Source organism: Mastacembelus armatus, chromosome 18 (assembly GCF_900324485.2).
Source record: "Mastacembelus armatus chromosome 18, fMasArm1.2, whole genome shotgun sequence".
NCBI lineage: Eukaryota > Metazoa > Chordata > Actinopteri > Synbranchiformes > Mastacembelidae > Mastacembelus > Mastacembelus armatus.
In genome coordinates this window covers 3,573,968-3,595,957 of record NC_046650.1, presented here as the reverse complement: position 1 = coordinate 3,595,957, position 21,990 = coordinate 3,573,968, and the positions used below count along the sequence as shown (strand labels likewise).

General features: G+C 40.9%; 1 protein-coding gene across 1 annotated transcript in view; it reads left to right on the top strand.

Annotated features, from left to right (window-relative positions):
• The window catches only part of nrxn2b (neurexin 2b), a 368,462-nt gene that overhangs the window by 332,350 nt on the left and 14,122 nt on the right, over positions 1-21,990 (top strand). Inside the window, exon 15 of the mRNA XM_026328570.1 lies at positions 20,174-20,490. Within this exon, the coding sequence (XP_026184355.1) occupies positions 20,174-20,490 (317 nt within the window). The remainder of the gene's footprint in view (positions 1-20,173; positions 20,491-21,990) is intronic.

Below are 21,990 nucleotides of genomic sequence, written 5' to 3'. Positions count from 1 at the left end.
CTTGATGTATGTGAGTTGTGCGATTTCTGTTCATGTGTCTATGCCCATAACGTTGTACCAGTGTTTATTTTGACAGTTATTTTAGAGTTAGTCTTAGTCTTCGGGCGAAAACACTTATTAGGCACATCACATTTTCATCCGTTATAGATTTTGTCTACTTTAATTCGGGAATTTCATCAATTCAGTTTTTTTTCCTACTGAATCCTGCAGGTGTAGCAGCCAGGTAACTCAACTCAGGTAACTCGCCTGTGCTTGCAGCTCTGCATTAATGGTACTGTCATCTTCCTGAGATTCCATCTGCATGTATCCCTTATCAATCCAATGACACAAATGCACTGCTTAAATTTAGTGACTGACCATATAGCCTATTTTCAATGTCTGATATCTGGCAAATAACAGTGTAGTCCCATCTCGCCTTATCAATGAAGAAAACTATACATTTCGTCACAGTTTGTATCATCAGATATTAGTTTTAGCTCATCAGCATATAGTTCTAGTAGCCAAAAAAGGGACAGCAAACATTTTTCATCATCATCTTTGTTTTCAAATTTAACTCTTCTCTGTACAATATTTTTCTGCGTTTGAAAGAATTTGTGCACCTGTCTACCTAATGGAGGTGTTGCACAAACATCTGACTCTTCTCCTCCATCTCATCATCTTCTCTCTTTGCAAATTAACTCACATTAACTCTTTCTGTGATTATAGCAATTCACAAGAGTAAATTATGACATTACAGTAAGAATGGGCTTCTGGAAAAATCCATCAGCTTCCTGTGGGTTTATACCACACTTGGCATTTGGACTTCATTGTGGTGCCCCGTGAGCTTTGGATAATCATTATGTATTTTACAACTGTAGTTATATTCTCCCCATTGCAGTGTATTGGCAGTGGTTACCATATTTTGCCTCATAACTGTGTCATTATGACCAATGAGAGTGCACAGTGTGCCGTCTTTCTTCCACACTTACTGTTTGTTTCCCACTTGCCAGTATTTACAGGCAGTACATCTACTATAAAGCTGTCACTTTGCTTTAGTTTCTGACTGGGCTGCAGCTGAGCAGAATTAGATAGAGGAAGTGGCGGTGGGGAGGTGGTAATGCATGGATGGAGGGGTTGATGGCAGGGGATATCAAGTGGAGGAAAAGCAATAGCATTCTACAGCAAAGTGCTGGGAATACATTGGTGAAAAATGATGCAGTGAAGGAGAAGAAGAATGAAGACAGGGGCAGAGAGAGAAAAGAGAGCTTGGCTTTGTGAGATCCAGTATGCACGCTGGAAACTAGCTGCAGTCACTGCTGTGATGGATGAGACCTTGTACGTTACTGAATAATAGGTGCTTCACAAATTGGTTTGCACCACTGCTGGGGAGATTACATATAGCCTGTACACTATGATACAGCACATGCAGGCACATACACAAACAATGTAACATTTACATGAGCCAGGAATAATTTCATAACAACACCAAATTACTTGCTACTTGAAATGCACTCAGAGACGAGTGTGTTCAATTTGAGAAGACCAACACACTGCTGAATACAGATCATAAATCAAGGACAGCAAACAAAAGAGGAAAGATAGGCAAAAGCACAAAGAAAAAGATATTGTCATTCCGTTTTCATTCTCTGAGGCATTTACAGGAGCTGTTCAATACAAAGGCTGAGCAATAGAGGGAGGAAAAAGGGAAGAAGTGAGACATGGATTCACAGAGGAAGATAGAGATTCTTTGTGCCATCGAGGTCAGCTCCAGCTCTTCTGACTGAGCTGTTAAGGTGTTCTGACTCCTCAGATAAATGGTCTAAGAAAAGGGGTCAGCAAAGCTCTCAGCTGCTCCTTTTTCTGCCTCCTACCCCCTTCACCACTGCCTTTATGTCCCCACTGTTTCTAGATATCCATCTTTGTCTTTGAGACGCCCATGCTGAGCGAGAAAGAAAACCAAGTGTGACTAAGCATGGTAGAAAAAGAGACAGTGTGAGGCATGGAAGAGGAGACAGCGCAGAGATCTGCTACCCTCAAGGAAAAGTAATAAGAAAGCACTCAGCAGTGCCAGTTAAAATGTTAAAAGTTGGGGAGAGCAACAGGATTAGGACAGGAGATGGGTGCACTCTGTACAGGACAACAGGGTCAGACAAATCACTGGAGGCACATAGACCTTAACTGAGTGTGGACTGGATTTCACTTCCCTAACTCAAGCCTTCAAGCCAGGAGTATCCAAGCAGCCCTGTGTGACTTTGATGATCCACTGAGCAAAAGATGATAGATGAGTGTGTGGGATGATGCACTGTTAGTGTGACATCATGTCCATCTTTACTAGCAAAGTGTTTGATAGGAGCACATCTCTAAACTGGTTCATTTACCAGTTAGATAGTGGTGTTCACCAGAATCATCATTACAGCCTGCATCATCATCATCATCATCATCATCATCATCATCATTATTATTATTATTATGATTATTGCTATTATTATTATTAGGAGTAGTAGTAGTAGTAGTAGTAGTAGTAGTAGTAGTGGTAGTAGTAGTAGCAGTAGACATATAATTTTTATTTAGCTACAATATAACATTAGAAACCTGAAATACTGTAGACTACTTTTCTAAAATGGCAGTAATTGTCAATTTAAGAGAAACCTGCAAGTAATGAGAATTTTTATCTTTTACCTAGTATTGAGTACTTATTAAGCACGTCTGCTATTGATATTTAACTACATATTACTCTTTTTTTTTACTCCTACATTTTACACAAAACTATTTTAGAACACAGGACGGATTTGAATACTCCATCTGTTGTGTGAAATTAAGAATTACTGTTTCAGTGCTACCACTGATACCACGAGGTGGCTCTGTGGTTCTTTAAAATCTTTATTGGCCAAATAAATACACCAATTACACATGTTGTTCATTAATCCTTGACGTTATTAGTGGTAACATCTACAGTAGAGTTTGTAAAGTCAGACCCCAGTTTCATAACACCCTCGAGCCTGCTGCTGCAACTGCTAGTCCTCGTAGGCCACCAATCGGATATGAAGGATTGTTTGTATTTTTATTTTACTTGTCATTATATTGAGGAAACCACGGCATAAAACAAGTAAGTAGTAGTTAATTGAAGTGAGCCAGTTAACTCACTTGTCACTGATGACAGTTCCCCCTCATTCTGCAGGCTCTTATTGGGCCTTTGGTGCTCTGCTACTCCTTCTGATTGGATCTTGCACAGTTGGAAGGTATCTCCAATTATTGGCCTGTGACTGTGGGATGATGGCGAGAGAGTGAACAGAGAAATAGGGAAGAAAGTAATGAAGAAAGAGAGAAAGCGGAAGACACAGCTAAGCAGTGCAGAGTAGGAGAGGGAAAAGATTGCTTTGGGTAATTAGAAAAGTGACAAGTTTGATTTCCACGAGTTGGGAGGGGGTTCTCTGGCTCACTCCAGCAGCCACCCTCACACAAATCCACCGTGACCGAGATGAAAGGTGGTGAGGAACCTGTCAGAGCAAGAGGAAAGGGGTGAAGAAATGAAAACAGGCTGCTGGATTGATAACTGCTACGCAGATAAGAGGAGCAGGGAGTAAAAACAGTGAGATATCATTTGTTTCATATGCCTGCTGACACTAGCAGTAGGCGATGTATTTACATTCAACAAAGGAGTGTGGTGGGTAGGTAAAATGCGTTTTTCCCCACGTGTCACATGAAGAAACATAAGCTTTGGAGTTGATGGATAAAAAAATACAGAGCAAAAATAGCATCTTCTTGTGCATTTTGAGCACTTAAAATGTAGATTTCTTAAAAGAAGTATAACTGTCGTTTTCTAGAATCACATATTGTATTTAATAGTTTTTGGGCAACAGTCATTCTTATTTTGTCAGTTGTCAAGATACTGACACTATAGAAAATTACTATCATCATGAACACTTTGCAATATCTATTTTACCACAATGGCATTTTTTAAGAAAAAATGAGTTTTCTGACTTATCAGACAAAAACAACTTGATAAGATGGAGATGTTTGCAAACATTTTTAGTAGCACAGGGTTACAGGACATGGGACAGTCGTTTCTTCTCCCCATCTGTTCTCAAAGACACTCAGTAGATATGGGAGTAATCCATCTAAAGTTACCTAATGAAAAACAGAATGAGGCTAGCTGACAAAGAGAAGTTTCTGTGAGAGCGAGGGAGAGCTTGATGGCTAGTGGCCAATTGTCTCCATTTTTGTGGATGGATATCCAATGTGGGTGTCCTGTACAAGGGCATGTGGCTGTGTGCAGAGCTACATGATATGCATTTGGCTCCTTTGTGAGTATCCACACACACACACACGTAGTCACACAGACACACATATGCACTGAAATGAGACAGAACATTGTGTGATTCATATGCTGGATTATCAGTCCAGACGCAAACATAAACAACAGAAGCTACATTCCCAGCATGCTACACAGGTCTCTTGCCCTTCCTCCACCTTACTTTGTGTCTCCCCAAGGTGCTCATCAGCATGCCCTTGCACTGCCCCTAGCCCAGCAGCTGTGATACCTAGCCAGGACAGGTCCCATCAAAGCTGTTAGTCCAGTGCTCCGGGCACAAAACATGAGCAGCAAGAGAAGGAGAGACAGGTTTCCAAATTCAGAGTGGATGGTCTGAGCCTCAGGGGTCCAGAGCCGCAGGCATGTTGGCTGGGCAAACATACATGACTAGTGTGGACAAATGTGGACCACCCTCTGATGACAGTCTGCAGGATTGTGGTTCATGGCCTGGCTTACATTTTACATCTTATTTAAGATAAGATATTTACAGCCTATGACCATATGTTCGTGCAGTATGTCCTGTGAATAAGGATAAGCATTACTGCTGTAGTGGATCATTAACACAGTATATAAAACTTTTATCTGAATGACCAAAGCCGTAGAAAGATACAGTTCTCAAATGTTCTATATATGAAATGTGAATTTCTCCACATGACTAATAAATGTACTTGCCCAAGTATTGGCTGTACTGGTTATTGTGAGTGTCAGACCAGTGATGGACTGGTCAGGGTGTACACTGCCTCTCACCCAGTTTCACCTGGGATTGGCCCCAGCCCACAATGACCCTGAATTGGACTAAGCAGTATAGAGAATAATGGATGGGTGGATGTAAAATCAGTGGAGTGCACCTTTAAGAGAGTATTATTCTTCATGTAACGTGAATGTAGGCATTAGTGTCCATTAGTCAAGGTTAATTATTAAAGAAAAATTATATTCCTGAACACAGTGGACTGTTTGATATACTAGTTTATTTTCCTCTCTCTTGTATATCAGATTTCCTTGAGCACCAGGTCTGATAGCATTGTTTCACCGCCATTCATATCAAGCAAAGGAAATGTCTTGGGAGCAGTGCAAGTGTGATAATGCCGGTGAGGGAGAAGTGAAGGGCCCAGCTGTTTAATCTATCCCCCCATTCTCATGCAGAGCGGGCTTCAGCTGTGGGGGGGGAGGAGGGAGATGGGAAAACTTTCACTGGCTCACTCAGAATGACTTATTTCTCTAAGGATCAGAACACAAACAGATGCAAACAAACATGCAGGACACAGAAGAATTTTAGATTTTGAGACAGTGCTCTGCAAATGTCACAAAAAAAAACCTTTCCATCGGAACGTTATGGTATTATTTTTGCCTGTGACTCTCCATCTGGTTTTGCGTAAATGAAACACAATCATCTCTGTTATATTCACTGCTTCTGCAGTTTTCTTTCCCTTGTCCAACTGTTTGTTTTGAGTGGATACACAAAACCACTGTTTGTTGACTCCTCTGATATTTCTTGCTTGTTGATGAGGATGTTGTCACTCACTCCTCTTTGCCAGAGAAGAATCAACATACATTTGCATAGTGTACACACATTCTTATCATTTATTACTTTCCCTACTATAAGCTTAGTCAGACTCTGTGTGTCTGTGTAGTAATGGCAGTGTTATAATGTACAACATTTAATCTCCTAGTACTAAATTCACAGTGTTACTAGGCTAAGAAGAAGGATGGAGCGATAAAATAGGGTGAAAATAAATAAAATGAAATAAAAACTGAAAGGAAAAACTGAGAGAAATAAGGGAAGAAGGAAGGGAAAGAACAGCAGCTAATTTTGGTTGAAAGGCCAAAGAAGGAAGGAAGCAGGTGAGCAGGTATGGACAAATAAAAGGACAAATTGTGGAAGAAAGAAGGGTGAAACAGGATATAATGGATGGAAGAAGAAAGGAGTAAAGGCTGAAGAAGAAATAATGGAAAATGAGCTTACTGGGAGACAAGAAGTAGGTAATTAAAGTGCAAGGAGGGAGTGGCGCATGGAAGGAATTAGGGAGAAAGAAATCAAAAGGGACTTTGGCAAGAGGGTAAGAAAAAGGACAGAAAGCAGCACGGTTGAATGATTATTTGAGAACAAGGGAAGGGCAAGCAGAGAAGAAGCATGGTGAGGGGGGAAGAAGCAAGCAAGAGACAATGAGTGAAGAGTAGGACAAAGAAAAGGGATGATGGAAAGAGCGATGGATCTAATAAAGGACAGACAGACTCAGATAGTAAAGAAGTAAAGGGTAAAGGAGGGTGCGACCATTTGAGTAGTTGTTTTCTTGACTGTAGCATCAAACATGTGCCACTAGAGGGAGAACTACATACTCCAGCAGAATCAGTATTACTTGGATAATAAAATAAACCCTTCATAGGATTAGGTTACTGGAAGTGACTGCACCAGTGTGATTCAGTCAGAAGAGGGAGGAGATTTAGTCAGGATTTGTAAATGCGATAGCAGATGGAGCAGTAGGAGGAGAACATACATGCACAGGATTGGTTCATCTCACCAAGGACTATTGCCTCCCACTACTTTTCTTTCAGTCTGTTTTTATTTTGATTCTCTTTTCTCAACACCCGCTCTACCACCACCATCACACCCCTCTAATTTTTCCATCTTTCCCTCTCCTCTTTCTTTGTGCTTTGAGCAGCATCTGCCTCTCCTTCTCTAATTCAGTGATTGCTGCAGAGTGCCCATGCCATGTTTCAAATGGGGCTTTTTGTGTGCTGCACTGCCATTGCTGCGCTGCCTTTCCAGACAGCAGAGTAGTACCTAGCTAACCGTAAGTGCAATGTTAAAACGTTATTGCTCACAATAAAATACTGCAATGCAGTTTTCTGTTAATTTAGAACAGTTTTCTGCCATTACAGATCAGAAAAGTAGGGCCCAGACATATGTGGCTAATATCTGTATTTACAGGTAACCCACCAATAAAATGTGATTTGACTTTTAAAATCTGGGTTTCAAATCACAAAGAACTGATAGAAAATTGAAAAAATAATGGTTCCAACTTTGAGATTTTCCAGACCCCCTATTGAGACATTATTGCATGTAATAAAAAGCATAATTACTGTCAATTACATATACAGATAAAAAAAAACTATTTACTTTGCATCATTTGTTATCTTTCATTTTCTGAATCAGTTCTCATCCAGATGAACACACAGCCAATAATCGAAATAACTACTCTTACATGTCTTTATGTTTCTACATCCATCTGTCATTCCTTATTCATTTGTGCCTTTCTGTTTCACACACTAACATGCCCTTCCTCAGCCTGTGTGAGCCATTACTGGGCAGGCAGGAGTGGGTAGAGGGACCCCTGGGGAGTGGAAGTAGGTACTGCATAACTGAAAGGGGGTCTATTTTAGATCATTGCAGTAGCACAGAGTAGTGTGGAGCATGAAAATCAAAGTACATTAGTTAGAAATCAAGATGCAGGAAATACCTCAAGCTGTCCTGTTTGCTTTTTAGATTTTTGGTCCCAAACATTCCCTCAGTCTCTAACTTTTCAGAAGATCATCTGAACTTGCAAAGCCCATTGGCTCTTCAATATTGCACGTTACAAAACCACTGAAATAATTCAAACTCGGGCCCAAAGTCTAATTTGCTCAGGTTGTGTTTTCAGAGACTGGCATGGTAGTGTCCATTGATGATTTAGGGCAGAACTTTAACTAGAAATTATTACAGAAACATCTACTATACTGGATCACACTTGTTTCTTTGGCACACAGTGGCAAATTGTCACAGAGCCTGGAGAAAACTGTAGTAACTCATAGGTTGATTGATTTTCTGAGTTCATTGGTGTTTGGGGTTGTAGGGGGTAATTAAGTACACTTCAAACATAGATTACTTGAAGTGAACGCCTCCTCACAGTTGACTTGTATTGCCTTTTATACAGCAAGTGACACATTCTTGATTCAATTTCTCACTCAGAAAAATTCAAATTGGATAATTTCCTGTAAATTACAGCAATAACAGTATGCTCTTCATTTACTAAGAACCCCATTGAACCTCATCCCTCTTCAAGGAGACCTCGGGATTCCCTGACCTCTTTTTTTGGAGGGGTTGGGTGGTACATCACTGTGCTAGCATAGTTCGCTGATTTTAGCCTAGACAAGACAATAGACATAGACAGTAACTCCTAATTGTACTTCTGACATTGCAACCAGATTAGACTTCATCAGACTCCCAGCCTGGCCACCATCAGCTCTCATCTCCCCTCATTCCAGCTCCTTTTCTATCGACAGTGTTGAAAATCTGCGCAGCGTGACCCCGAGGTTGATTGAAGTGAAGTAAGGGATAATAAGTTTGCACAGCTGTGCTAAAACTTCTCTGACACGCTGATGAAGTGATGCTAATTGCCAAGTGCCACTGAGAAGTGCTCAATTAATGCATAAGGAGAAAAACCTGAGGAAAAACAGAGTGCTGATGCTTTCAGTAAATCCTTTTCACTTTAGCTGAAGCAGAAGAGTTGGATTGAAAGCAAAGTGATGCTCCACGGGCAGAATGTCATCCTGTTGTCAGATTTGGGAGGTGGTGATTTGCTAATCAGCCACTCTTTGTGTGCAACAGGAACTTTAATATGTCTTCCTTGAAACAACCATGAAATGTGTTTTAAAACTGTGTGATTATCTCATGCTGATGTGAAATAATAATGATTTATTGCTGACATTGAGATGTTTTTCTTCTGCTTTATTCACTCACAGTGTAGTAATTCTGTTGTTCAGTGATTCTGGTTCCATGTGATATTCTAGCTTTATTTGTTTCATTATTGCTAATGCATTTCTAAAGTGTTTTCACTTTGCGTATATCTATCATAAGTTAGAACTGCAAATGTAATCATATATATCTAAATAATTCATAAATCTGTTTAACTGGTTAGTACATTTAAAAATCATTTAAACTGAATGTAACTAGAATGCTGTTAACTTTTCTAACCAAACAAACCAGCCAAAAAAAACACATCCACAAGTTCTTCCTGTCCTAACTAAAGCTGATTTAAAGTACATAACTTGCTAAACATTTGCCATGTTGCCCTTCTAACCTCTAACCTTTCAACTTCCAGATTTTTTGTAACCTCTCTTAATTTGTCTTCTCCAAATTTCTTAAAGGGAACTTTGATAATGAGCGCCTGGCTATTGCTAGACAAAGAATCCCATACCGACTCGGTCGGGTAGTTGACGAGTGGCTACTCGACAAAGGTAATAAAATCCCTTTAACTCCACTAATGACCTAACCACCTAACCTACCGTTAACCACCACTCTGGAGGAGGTGCAGTGCCACAAGGGTGATGTGATTTGGCTACTGAATTACCAGTCCCCTATAAACCACAGCAGATTTTACATGCCCAATGATTGGCTAATACAAAATATAATCCTTTCAATTATCCTCGGTTGTTATCTGAAAACCTGCATTGGTGAAAGATGCATTGTTTTCTCTCAGATACAATGTGTGCCATATTAACTTCCTAGTTCAGCCAATGGAAGCTGTTCACTGTGTATCAATTGGCATTTAAAAATGTGACAGCATATAAAGCCAGCCTTTTTAATGATGATACCATTCTCTAGTATTTGGTGTGCAGATATCCAGGGGACCATATCCAATGGACCTTAAAGTGGTGCTGCTTCTCTTCAGAGAATTAACCCCCAAATAACCCGGCATAACCCCCAATAACCTGACCACATGTATATACATATATATCTACAGTATATACCTATAATTAGCCTGTTGATTCCAATTGCTTCTTTCTTGTGTCTTTTGTTGGCTGAATGTGAACTTGCATTGAGTTTATATAACATTCATCAAACCAAAAAAATATGACTTTATCACTGGATTTTGAAGAAAACAAAAAAAAAAAGAATCCCCCCATGAAAGTCACTAAAAGTTAAAGGGACTGTTGAAGTGTTTGTTTAGTAATCAGGTCTACATTCATTGCAGCATGTGGGCGCCATTTTCCGCGCCAAGATTAAACACAGCTAGTGTCGTAACTGTCGAATGTGGTCTCATCAAAGTGATGATTCTTTAACCCTTTGAGTGTCGAATGTCCCAACCTCTGTCTTTGTCTTGTGCTATGTGTTTGTGCTGCTGAAGGTGGTTGATTCTTCAAAAAGAAATGAATAAAACAGAACAGAAAGACAGCTAAACGGAGGAGAGTCCTAAAATAGTTTGAAGTAAAAGCAAAGTCTATTTTGAAGTCTGGTAGTTTAGAATCAGGAGGGTAACATGAAAAACTCCATGTTGCAGATTAAATCAATGAAATATAAGGATAATGCAAATGCATGGGTTTTGTTGTAGTTATCAATGTCCATTTTACATTTTAGAGTCAGGTTTGCATCCGCTTTTTTATTTAAATAAGAGACGTGAGAGATTATAATGAATTAAGAGTTTCAAGCATTTGCCAATTAGCTTTAGGGGCTACTTTGAAATGGTATTGAGAATGATAACACATGCAGGGATGAATTCAGAAGATAAAATTTGTGTCTGAGAGCAAAATGAAGCATTCACGCAACAGACAAGATAAATGAAGCACTTGCATATTTATTTCATGGAAACAAAACTTTCTTGCATTTATCTTCAGCTCCTGTAAAGTGACTTCTCGGCTCTCCTCCAGTGCGCCAGAGAATGCACTTCAGCTGAGGGTAGTAAGGACACAAATCAGAATTAAAAAGGCTTGGGAGATGAAAGTTGAATGAATAACTGGATCAATAAAAAATGACTTACCCACTTATGAAATGATTTGTGCGTGCTAAGAAACTCTAAAGAGAATGGGCTTGAAACTGAATGCATTATTCTCTTTCTTCTAAAGTTTGAAATAAGTCTGCATCTAATTATTTAGATGAGAGGATTGGGAGAAAGTAGGAAAACAAAATAAACAAATAATCTCCATCAAATCTCAAGTGAGGGCTTTGGCCAGGGCTTATTTTCAGACATATGCAAGGTTGATTATTTGTTCATTTGATTGGATTTAATTTGTCTCAGAAATGAACATGCACACATCATGGACTGAAGCAGCAAAGTGGTTTTGGAAAAACATTTTTAAGATGATCTAAGGACAAATTAGTTAATAAGGGGAAATAGGGACATTTCCAAGCTCAAAGGGTTAAAGCTGTTTGTTGCTTTGACAAGGAAGTGGCTAGAACCTCAAGAAATCTCTAAGCAGAATCTAACCACCTAACAGCAAATCAAACTCCACTACACTAACTGCTGAGGGCTTCACCACTGTCCACCACTAGGTGTAAATTGAAACCATTTGGCAGATTGTCCAGCTTTGTCCTGCTGGAGACAAATTCAGAGAGCCCTCAGTTATAACCTTGTTATAAATTACATTTAACATTTGAGCAGAATTGGACCCTGATGTCAGTGTTTGGAAGAACTTGGACAGGTCGCAGCGATCGCTCGGGACAAAACTAAATAAAAAAGCTAACTAAGTTCTAACTACTACTAAAAGAAAAAAAATCTCCAAGTGGCTATTTCTCCCCCATTTCCCCTTTCATGCAATGCAAAACTCAGAGGGTTAAAACAACAAAAATAACTGAACACCAAATTCAAAAATGATGCGCCTGCTCTGGAGATTTAAACCAAATGTCTTTAAAGAAAGGTCCCTTTAACATTTATTGTTTTCACCCGCAGGAAATAGAAAATGAGCAAATATATTTCACTGTATGTTTACTATGCGGTTACTGGTGTATGAGAGTTGCATACTGTTGTGTGGTAAACAGCTTGGATCATTCAGCTTGTAATACTTGTCTTGTCATGGTCCAGGCTTTGTTACCAATATGGGGTTTTGGTCTCTAATCATTCCCTAATCTTGGGTGGTCTAGTGAGTTTTTATTAGTTCTGTGCCTCAAAAGTGCTTTAACATGCTTCAGAGTTCTTGACCAAAGTCCACAAAACAATCAGCCCCGTGGGTCTCCTGTCCAACTGCTTCTAATGCTTCAATTCTCTGAAATTTTAAGAGCATGGAAAACCTCATCTTTCTTTCTTATTGGTACTGTATCAGCTGGAATAATCTGAAGACTCACTATTATGTTTATGTGTGGACAGAAACAAATAAACTCATTCACACTCACAAATCAGTATTTTGGTCACACCAGGGTGTAATGGAAGGCATTAGAACCAACAGTGTCTTGGAGGAGAGCTGTGCTTTGGCACTGCATCTCATCTGAAGCCCTTATCACATCTCCCTTACTCCGCGTGAGGAAGATCAGAATGAGGATCTCTGGCCCGCTGACTAAATCCAGAACGGCACCCATTACAGGGACCCAATGGAGGAGAAAAATCAGAGTCCCAAAAGTTTTCAGCAGCTCTGTCTGAACCAAAACTTGGTCAGATTTGTCCTTATTCCCTGTGTCTTTCTCCCTCCTCAGGATGGATCTTTCACCCAAGGTTTTGTGCTCTTTATCTTCCCCCCTACCCCTCACTCCACTTTAATCCATCTCTCTTTTTTATTGAATGTCAACACTAGCTTGTGGTAACAAATAATGTCTTGTAGCTTTCTGATATCACCAGGGAGCTCCACCAGAAAATACAATTTACAAATACCCAGCCAGAATCAATTTCCCTTATTTGCTCCTTAAGCAGATGAGCAAGGAGGCAAATAAAGCTCCCTAAAGAATTGCCGCTTTACATCTTCTTCTGGCTAGTAGTCTGTCCCTCTGGAGCTCTCCAACAGCATGATGATCAAGCTTTGAGTTGAGCTACACAAGTACAGGGACAAGTAGAGAGGAGGAATACTAGGACATCTGGTCTCTGTGGCCTTAAAAGCAAGCTGGAGAACCAGGTTTAATGTTCACTGTTTAATGGTCTGGTGTGAGCTCCCCCATCCCCTAATCGAAAGCAATCAAGTCCTCCCACTTGGTCTGGGGCCAGAGCCCAAATCAACATCTCCAGGCCAGGCACTGGTCCAGATCTGCTATTCATGATCCCAGCTTCATTCATTTCAACATTCTCTCTCATCAGGCCACAGTCAACAGAGTCCAAACTCGTCTGAGTCTGTCTTTCAGCACCCCCATGATGAGCTTTGTATCTCACTGAGTTACTGTCTTGTTTTCTCATTTGATGTCTCTGCATTATTATGGCCACATTTGGGGGAAGTCGGGGGAAATCATATGAATTTTAACGTGCTTGCTCATGAGTAGAAAACTGGCTACAAGAAAGCAGCTCTGTAGCCAGAAAGATGGGACACTTTGCTGTTATTTCATGGTCTCCTACCATGAAATGGCCTAAAAACAGCACAGTAACAGCTGGAGTGAATAAAAAAAAAGGAGTAATAAAAAAAGAAGATTGTCCCCAGCTAACCACCATGCTATCTCTCTCTGTCTCTCCCTTGACAGTATCACTTGTTTAAGATCTACATACAGATATAGGATCAGAGATAGAGCCACATCTGATTAATTCCAATCTACTGTCTGCAGAGTGCCAATGATTCACTGCCACAATCTTTGCGCCCTCAGCTGCTTTCAAGGCTCTGCACTGCCTCACAAGGCTTTCAGTTTAACTTCATGCTGCATTTGGCCCTTCATCTCTATTGTCAAACACAATTAATTCATAGTGTTCTACCCAAACCAGCCCAACTTCTTAGGAGTAAAAAGGCAAAACGCTCTTAATTACCAAAGAGAGCCTTGTGCCGAGGAGATAACTTGGGAACACTTCATAATCGACTTTGTCAGCATCCCACCCCACCCCCATGATGCACCAGTCTTCGTCAACTTTCTCCCTCCTTCTTTTTTTCTTTATAGCAGAACATGGAAATAGGGGGAGTTCTTGTTTGTCGATTCACATACTAGAAATTCTGCAGGCACATGAAGGATTTGTGAACACAAACCCATAAAGACTCTGTGTGCAAATGGTCTAACTTTCTGTTCTGCACATCACAAAGAAGTGTATTGACAGGGGTGAATTCTGGGCCATCCCTCCCACCCTGAAACACAACTAAGAGAAAACATTTCAGATAGAAGCTCCTTGCAACCATATGTCCCCCCTCCTCTCCAAGAGATAACAGGAGTAGAAGGAGGATGAGAGAGGCATAATGATGATGGTGGGAGAGCGATAATGCTGTCTGTAGTCATATCACCTGTACCAGGAATGTGTACACTTATATCATCCTTTCACCTACACACCCACCCACCCACCCCTAGTCTTCCACAGAGGGGGAGGGGTTACGCTTGTCCAGAGCGCCCCACCTTATTCTGGAGATTGTAGCAGACATACAGCCATCATTTCAAAACCCCCTACAAGCAATCTGTGCATTAGCAGGCCGAGCATGGCCCAAGCCCAGCCCACTCCCCTGCTTGGCTCGGCACAGCTAGCAATTACTGACCACAGCTCATCTGAGCCAACCATTTCTCCCTCTGTTTAGAACATACACCATCCTTCTCGAAGAAGATGGTGCATCGACGCAAAGCTGCGACTAAAAATGTGTTACTACTCTTGCTACCGCAACATCTTTTAGGGCACTTTACCTTTGGATGAGGAAATCATCTAAATAGATTCCTGCTGTCTGTATGAAACTGACATCAGACAAGAGTGATGCAACCTGTTCCCAAGTGATGAAAGCTTTTAAGTCTGTAGTTTGTTCTTAGAAAATCCTGTGGCATGGAGGAATTGTTAACTTTTACATTTCCTGCAACAGATGAAATAGTATGAGTATTTTTTGAGACGGAGAAAAAATTCCATATAAAGAAGCCCAGATATTTTTAACAGAAAAAAAATATTGTTAAAACAAAATAGCAGCAAAAAAAAAAAGATAAAACACCTCTAGTTAATTACGTCCATGATTTTGGTGATTTTGATTATTTAAGATTATTAGATGTACAGCAACTTTATTATATAGTTTGACTGTGCAAGAAGCACAAATCAGTTATATGGTCAGACAGGTTGTAACCTACTTCCTCTCAATATACACAACTGTATGACAACCAGCACTTAGTTTGTGCATTTCTGTCATCTTGAAAGCAGAAGACATTCACAAATGGGATCACAGAAACCAGTCTTTTTCAATCCAATTATAATCTCCATAGACATTCACACCTGGTCCCTGTTCCACCACTGTATCACACTGTCTTTATCTGTTCATTCTAGGCAATTTTCACCTTCATTTGTTTAAAATTCACAGAAATTAAACTTTCAGCCCCTCTCTTTTTTCACACCAGCATCAGTACTTTTTTCCCTAATGTAATTTACATGCTGTACTTCTAATTTTGTTTCCTTCTAGTATGTCTATTTTTAAGGCAGTATTTTTGACAGCACATGTAACAGAGCATGTTATTTAATTATTGTGTAAATGTATACCCACTTCCTCTCTGGGAGTATCTTTTCTGGTCAAACAACAGAGATGCATTGAGACATACAGCAGGAAGCTATGGAGTAAGACTGGTCTGTAACACAACACACACATTACAAGATTAACCATGTGATTAACGGTCTGGACATGGAAGGGGGGGGGCTAGAGGTGACTCACCAGGCATTACATATACTTTACATGAGAAGCACTTCAGTGCACTTCCCCCTGTATGCTGCCTTTTCTTTTTTCATTTTTTTCTATTCATCTTTATGCCTCGCTTCTCTTCCTGCTGCTTCGTTCTTACTATCTTACTCATGTGTATTACTGTATGTCTTTCCCTTCCTCAGCCACTGCCTTTAACTGCATCATTCCTCTTGTTGTTTTTATCAAACCTTTCATCCACTCCCCGTGCTTCTCCCTCCATGCCCTAGCTCTGTCTCTTTGACATTCTGTCCTCATGCAGGCTCGCTCTTTCTCTGTCGCTCCCGTCATACCTCATGTCCCCATTCTCTCAGTCCCTGTCCAAGCCTTTTCTTTCTGTATCATCTCTAAACTCAAGCATTGGAGAGATAACTCAGGAGCTGCCCTATGGCCAGTAGCAAAAATGAAGTCAATTACATTTTACATTTCTTTAATAGTGATGATTTATTTGAAAGTTTCTTGTTTCAGCTAAAGTCAGTTGAAATTACTGTACATCCTTTGTTTGGAGGCACTGTTGGTAAAAGTTTTATAAGAACTTGACAGGCCATTGAAATCTGTATAGTAGTAGGGAGTCCACATCTTCATTCATATTGATTACCTGCCAGCTATGTAGGGAGGGTATGGGGGGCACTGCGCACTGCATTCCACTGTGCATTGTAAATGGAAAAAAAACACTTCTTTCTCCCAGCTACACAAGATGCTGTGACATGCAAGTCATTAACACTATGATTTGGCGAGGAAATCGAAGTCCAGCACTTCTGACTCGCCTGTGTCACCTGCAAGGCTATCTGCCCCTAAGCCCCCCGGGCGATCCAACCAAAGGCAGGTGTGATTGTGGATGATAATACCTTCAGAAATAGTCATGCCCACCTTGCTTCACCCAGATACCTTATTGAAGCAGCAAAGATGATAGAGCTCCTGGCCAGCATATTATATTTTGTCAGGATGTGGCTAGGATCAGAGCAAAGATTGTCCAGCATGCATCTATGGGTGTCTTCTTATTACACAGAGCTGTTTTACTCCAATTTCTTGTGACAATTTTAAGGGAAACTGTGTGCTAGATTGTGCATTCCATTTCTCTTGTGTATTTTATGAGGCCATACTGTGTGGATTCAGGAGTATAGTAGTTATATACAGATAGATGAATGCAGAAGCTTGACTATTCAGTCTCTGCACTGCAGTTAATTAAGGCTTTGTGTACAGCCACAAATGTTTGTTATGAAGAGTGGCTGGCTGCCTGCCCACCCACCACCACACACCCACACAAACACACACATCCCAACCCCACCATCCCTCCCCATCCGGCCACTCCCATCCCCAAGCATTTGCCCATTAAATGCCTATCACCCTGAAAGCCCTGGCGAGAAAAGCGAGGCAGCAGCCACCCAATCCCACCACACTGGGCCAATAGACTATCATCAGTGTGCAAACCTTGTGTGTTCTGCTGTCTACGACGCACACACAACTATTGACACACACATACACGTACTAAGAGAAAGTGTATGTAAATAAATTTTGGGCAAGTACACACTACTTGAAAAGGCCAACTATCACACGCATAAAGGTCATTTCACTGACATATCTCATAAGTTATTACACACACACATAGACACACACACACACCCTCTTCTCTGCAGCAGTGCCACAGCCAGCTCTATCATATTAAGCACTGTGATTGCTTGTCATACAGAGGCTTCTTTTTCTGCCCCACTCATGCCCGTTGCCAAAATTGGCTCTAAAACCGCACGTCACTTTTGATTTGACCCGGCAGACCCTGAAACAATAACTTCATCAGGCCCTGTTAAAGTCTCATCCTGACCAGACAGCAACAAAAACAAACACTGATTTCCCTTCATCTAGTCTAGAGGGCACCAATCTTCTTTTGGCTGTCTCTCTCTCTCTCAGATGGCATCAATACATAGATGATCACGGTGCTCGCCTGGGCTCAAGTCTCATCCTCCTGCGCTTTATTTTTTTTAACAAAGAAGGAGGCCATCACATGCTGCACTAGCAACATGGGATTAAATATGTAACCCTACAGATGCTTGGACACAATATGTCAATAGACACCAATGCATGTGCACCCACTTTCTGGGGTATTACTAATACCTCCTCCTCTGCATCATAATCATGCACTGGCCCAAACTGTATCTTGGACACCAACAGACTGAGCACCTCTGGATTAAACTGTCTGTTCTGTCTGAACAGATCTGAACAGATTTTATTATGACTTGGAGGTGTTACGCAGGCATGAGCCTGCTGTATGAAAGAGGAATTTTAGCTGTTTGGTAACTAAGAGACAGATATCATTCAGGAACATTGACCCTTTCAATGGAGAGTGGGGCTCTCAGGGCCTTACTGAAATGGGAGACCCTCTGGGCTGATGTGTGAGTGTATATGTGTGTGTGTCCTTTTGTCAAGGGCACTGGAAGAGTGATATGGGCGGTCGTGAGGTGGGATTGTGTTTTTTTTTTTTTTTTCATTTCTGAGTGTGAGCCTGCCTGTGTTCTCAAAGTTTCCCTCTCTTTGTACACAAGCATGGTTATTCTCCTGTATTTTCCTTGCTGTTGTCCACAAGCTGACAGTCTGTCTTCCCCATTTCCCTTATTTATTAAAGTAGCATACTAGAAATGCTAAGTGATGAGATAATAAAGTGAGACTCCGCTATAATGTCAACAGTGCATATGCCCAACATTAAGTCTCATCATTATGAAGTTAGAGGATGGGAGCTGGGTCCCTTGTGGGCCCCTGATGGGCCTAATGATCTGATAATAGTATGACACGTGTAATGGCCCATCTCTCTGGAATAGATTTATCTGTCGAACAGTTCTGTTGAAAGCTTACAGATGTACATATTCTGAACATTTGGTTTTACGCCCACATACTAATACACACACACACATATGTATGCATTAAAAGACATTATTTGTCTGATGGACCAACCCACAGGGGTATATCCACAGTTGTCAGAATGGGTGCACCCATATAGACAGAGATTAAATCATAATTACAGTGATGAAGTACCCTCTCTGCTCTCTTAATTGAAAACAAATGGGACCCAGGCCTGCCCCAAGTGTCTTCATGCAGATGAGCAGACTGTCCTCACTGGTTTGAAATCCCACAGAGAAAACTCTAACAACATTCAAAATACATTGAGAGGGTTTATTTGTCATCTATGGCAATGACAACTCAGAAGAGAAGTACTAAAGTTACATACATGTAACTATTCATAAAGGAAAACAACATCCCATCAGAGCAAATTGGTCTCTAATTTCAGAGGACCGTAGCTGACCATCTCTAGGGAGTTTAGATTACGCTCTGAAATGCACAAATTAGTGTAGTATTCCTTTCACAAACACACTCCCTCTTTCGTTACACGGATTGATTAATCCATAAAAAAGCTCTTTGGCTTCTCCAGTTTTTCTCATCTAAGTAATTACCTCATCAGGTCTGTTTTTAACCCACATCCTTCCAATAGTATCCCACAGTAATACTCCCCTGCTTCCACTCTCCTCTCCATCTTCTCTTCATAGCCACATCACTCAAAATAGAGATTTAAGTTTGCATCAGTCCGAGTGGAATAGTGGGATGTTCCCCGCAAGGGGCGAGATGCAGACACAGGGTAAAAAATAACAAACATCAATAAACCTGAAGTGACATCAGCTGAAGAAAATCCAGGTGGAAAAACTACTTTTAAGACTGTCCAGACTCAACCCTTTACCACCAATCTTGGTAACACATTAGTATTGGACCCTGGTTAAATGGCTGACCCTATCCTCCATTCATCCATCTATCTATCCAGATGAATGGTAATGACCACAGGGAGGGACAGCCCCTGCTGAATTAAACATTTCTTCCAATGAGGATCTTATTTTCCTCCTTTGAATGACAGAGCAGGGTGCCATTTTTTCCTGCTGGCAGAGGTACTTTATCATTGTGCAGCTCAGGTACATTGGAGGTCAGTGACACAGACTAAGCATTGTTCTAATATATTCAATCTCAGGGCAAATGAGATGCATTTTGCAATGAACCTTCAGTCTCAGGGTCAAGCCGCAACTGCTCCTTTAATCGATTTGACTGCCAGATTCAGGCTGCCTTTCTGGGAAAGTGGCACGTGCCCAGCTCCATAATGGCTGCAGCTGCACAAAAGCCAGGGTCCAATCTTTCTAAAGTGTTACCCAGGAAATCCCATGTGATTGAATAGTCCCTCAGTCTCCCTTGTTTCACACTGTCCCTGTGTATTACTTTGTGTTTCATGTGCAAGCTCACACAGAGACCATGGCTGATTTATATTCTTTGCCTTTTCTCTTTGTTCTTTCCCTATTTCTATTGTTTCCTTTCTTTTCTCTTGCCTCCACTTCCTCTCTGTCCTCTCTCATATATCAGGTCGTCAGCTGACTATCTTCAACAGCCAAGCGTTCATCAAAATCGGTGGCAGTGGAGAGAAAGGGCGCCACTTCCAGGGCCAGATCTCAGGCCTGTATTACAATGGCCTGCAGGTGCTCAAACTGGCAGCTGAGGGCGACCCCAATGTCCAGACCCAGGGTAACCTGCGGCTGGTGGGTGATGTACCCTCGGTGCTCACTACTGACACCACCTCCACCACCCCGCTGGCTGATATGTCCACCACAATCATGGAGACAACCACCACCATGGCCACAACCACCACGCGCAAACAGCGCTCGCCCACCATGAGAGACAGTGTCACACAGGTGATTAGTCATTATTTTGTGATCCATCTTTGTTTTCACGAGTCATGCTGAGACGCAAAAAGAACAGACCATAGTTTAAAAAACGCTGTCGTTGGAGTCACTGGGCCGGGGAGACATTTTGGTGCAGTGCATTCTGATGGATATATAGTTGTAATTGGTCTTCTAAAGTTCATACACAATCTCAAAGTGCTGAAAACAGTATTTGAAAGATTAAACAGCATGGCGAAGTAGCCAGATGGCTCTCCTTGAAAAAGTAGACGTGCTTTTCAAAAGAAATCATACGTCAGCAGCAAGGTCAAACAGTCACATCCTCAGCACAGTGTTTGTGCGAGCCTCCCCTTGTTAGTCCTCAGCCACGTTCAAATGTTCAAACAGCCCTCGGCCTAGAAGGGGAGTCACAGAACAGCTTTCTATGGCTAGTCCTATTAGAACAATCAACACTGCCATTGTAATTTCCTCAAAGAAGATGTGGCTGGAATGTGGTAGGATGCTGGAAATTAGAGCCCTTCCAGACAGATCAACAAAGGCGAGAGGAGGGGATGAACACAATGAAAAGAAAATCCTGCTGCGGCAACAGGACTGAGGGGACCCTGCTGCCCCATTACAAAATACTTTATTTTAACTTTATTTTATTAGGTAAACTTTAGTAAAGTTCAAGTATATTTTCTAAAGTTTAGAGTACTTTATGTCATACAGTTAGTATACTAATATTAATGTACTAGTAGTACATTTTTTTAGTATTTCAAGACTTCTTGGGACTATATTGGTTCACTTTTGGTTTATAAAAGAGTAGTAAAGAGTTTACTAAGGGTGCATGTAAAAATAAATGGACAACATTAATTAATACAACACAATATGCAATACTAACCACATGCACTGTTACAAACATACAACAGATTGTTGTTTATGTATTAGACTCCACCCATGTCTGATTTACTCTAAGCTATTCCACCCGAAACTACAAAACTAATACTTAAACATAATGTCTAAAGCACGAATACTTTACCAAATTATATCAAGTATCTCTCAATCAACAAATACAAATATAGACCAAATATACTTGTCAGTATCAGTTGGTGTGGGTGAGGAGGATACAGAGGATAGGGTAAAATGGAGGCAGATGATTCGCTGTGGCGACCCCTGAAGGGAGCAGCCCAAAGGAGAAGAAGATACTTGTCAGTATCAGCTAAGTATACTTGGGTATAATGTTTGTTCAGTGTATCTCTGATAAGTACATTAAAAAATAAACAAAGTGTACTATTTTAGTTCAAGGTTAAAGGAAGTATATTAATAGCAGAACTGAATAAAGCTGTTTTTGTAAAGGGCAGTCCACACTCAATATCATTAGCTAAAAGGCCTGTGTTGTGCAAAAACACGATCAGTGGAAGAAGTGGTTTAGGGCAGTTATTTCTGTGGTATGTAAAGTAATTACTTGCAAAGCCTCATATTTAAAAGCTGCCCATTTTATACTTTAATCTTTAACAGGCCAAC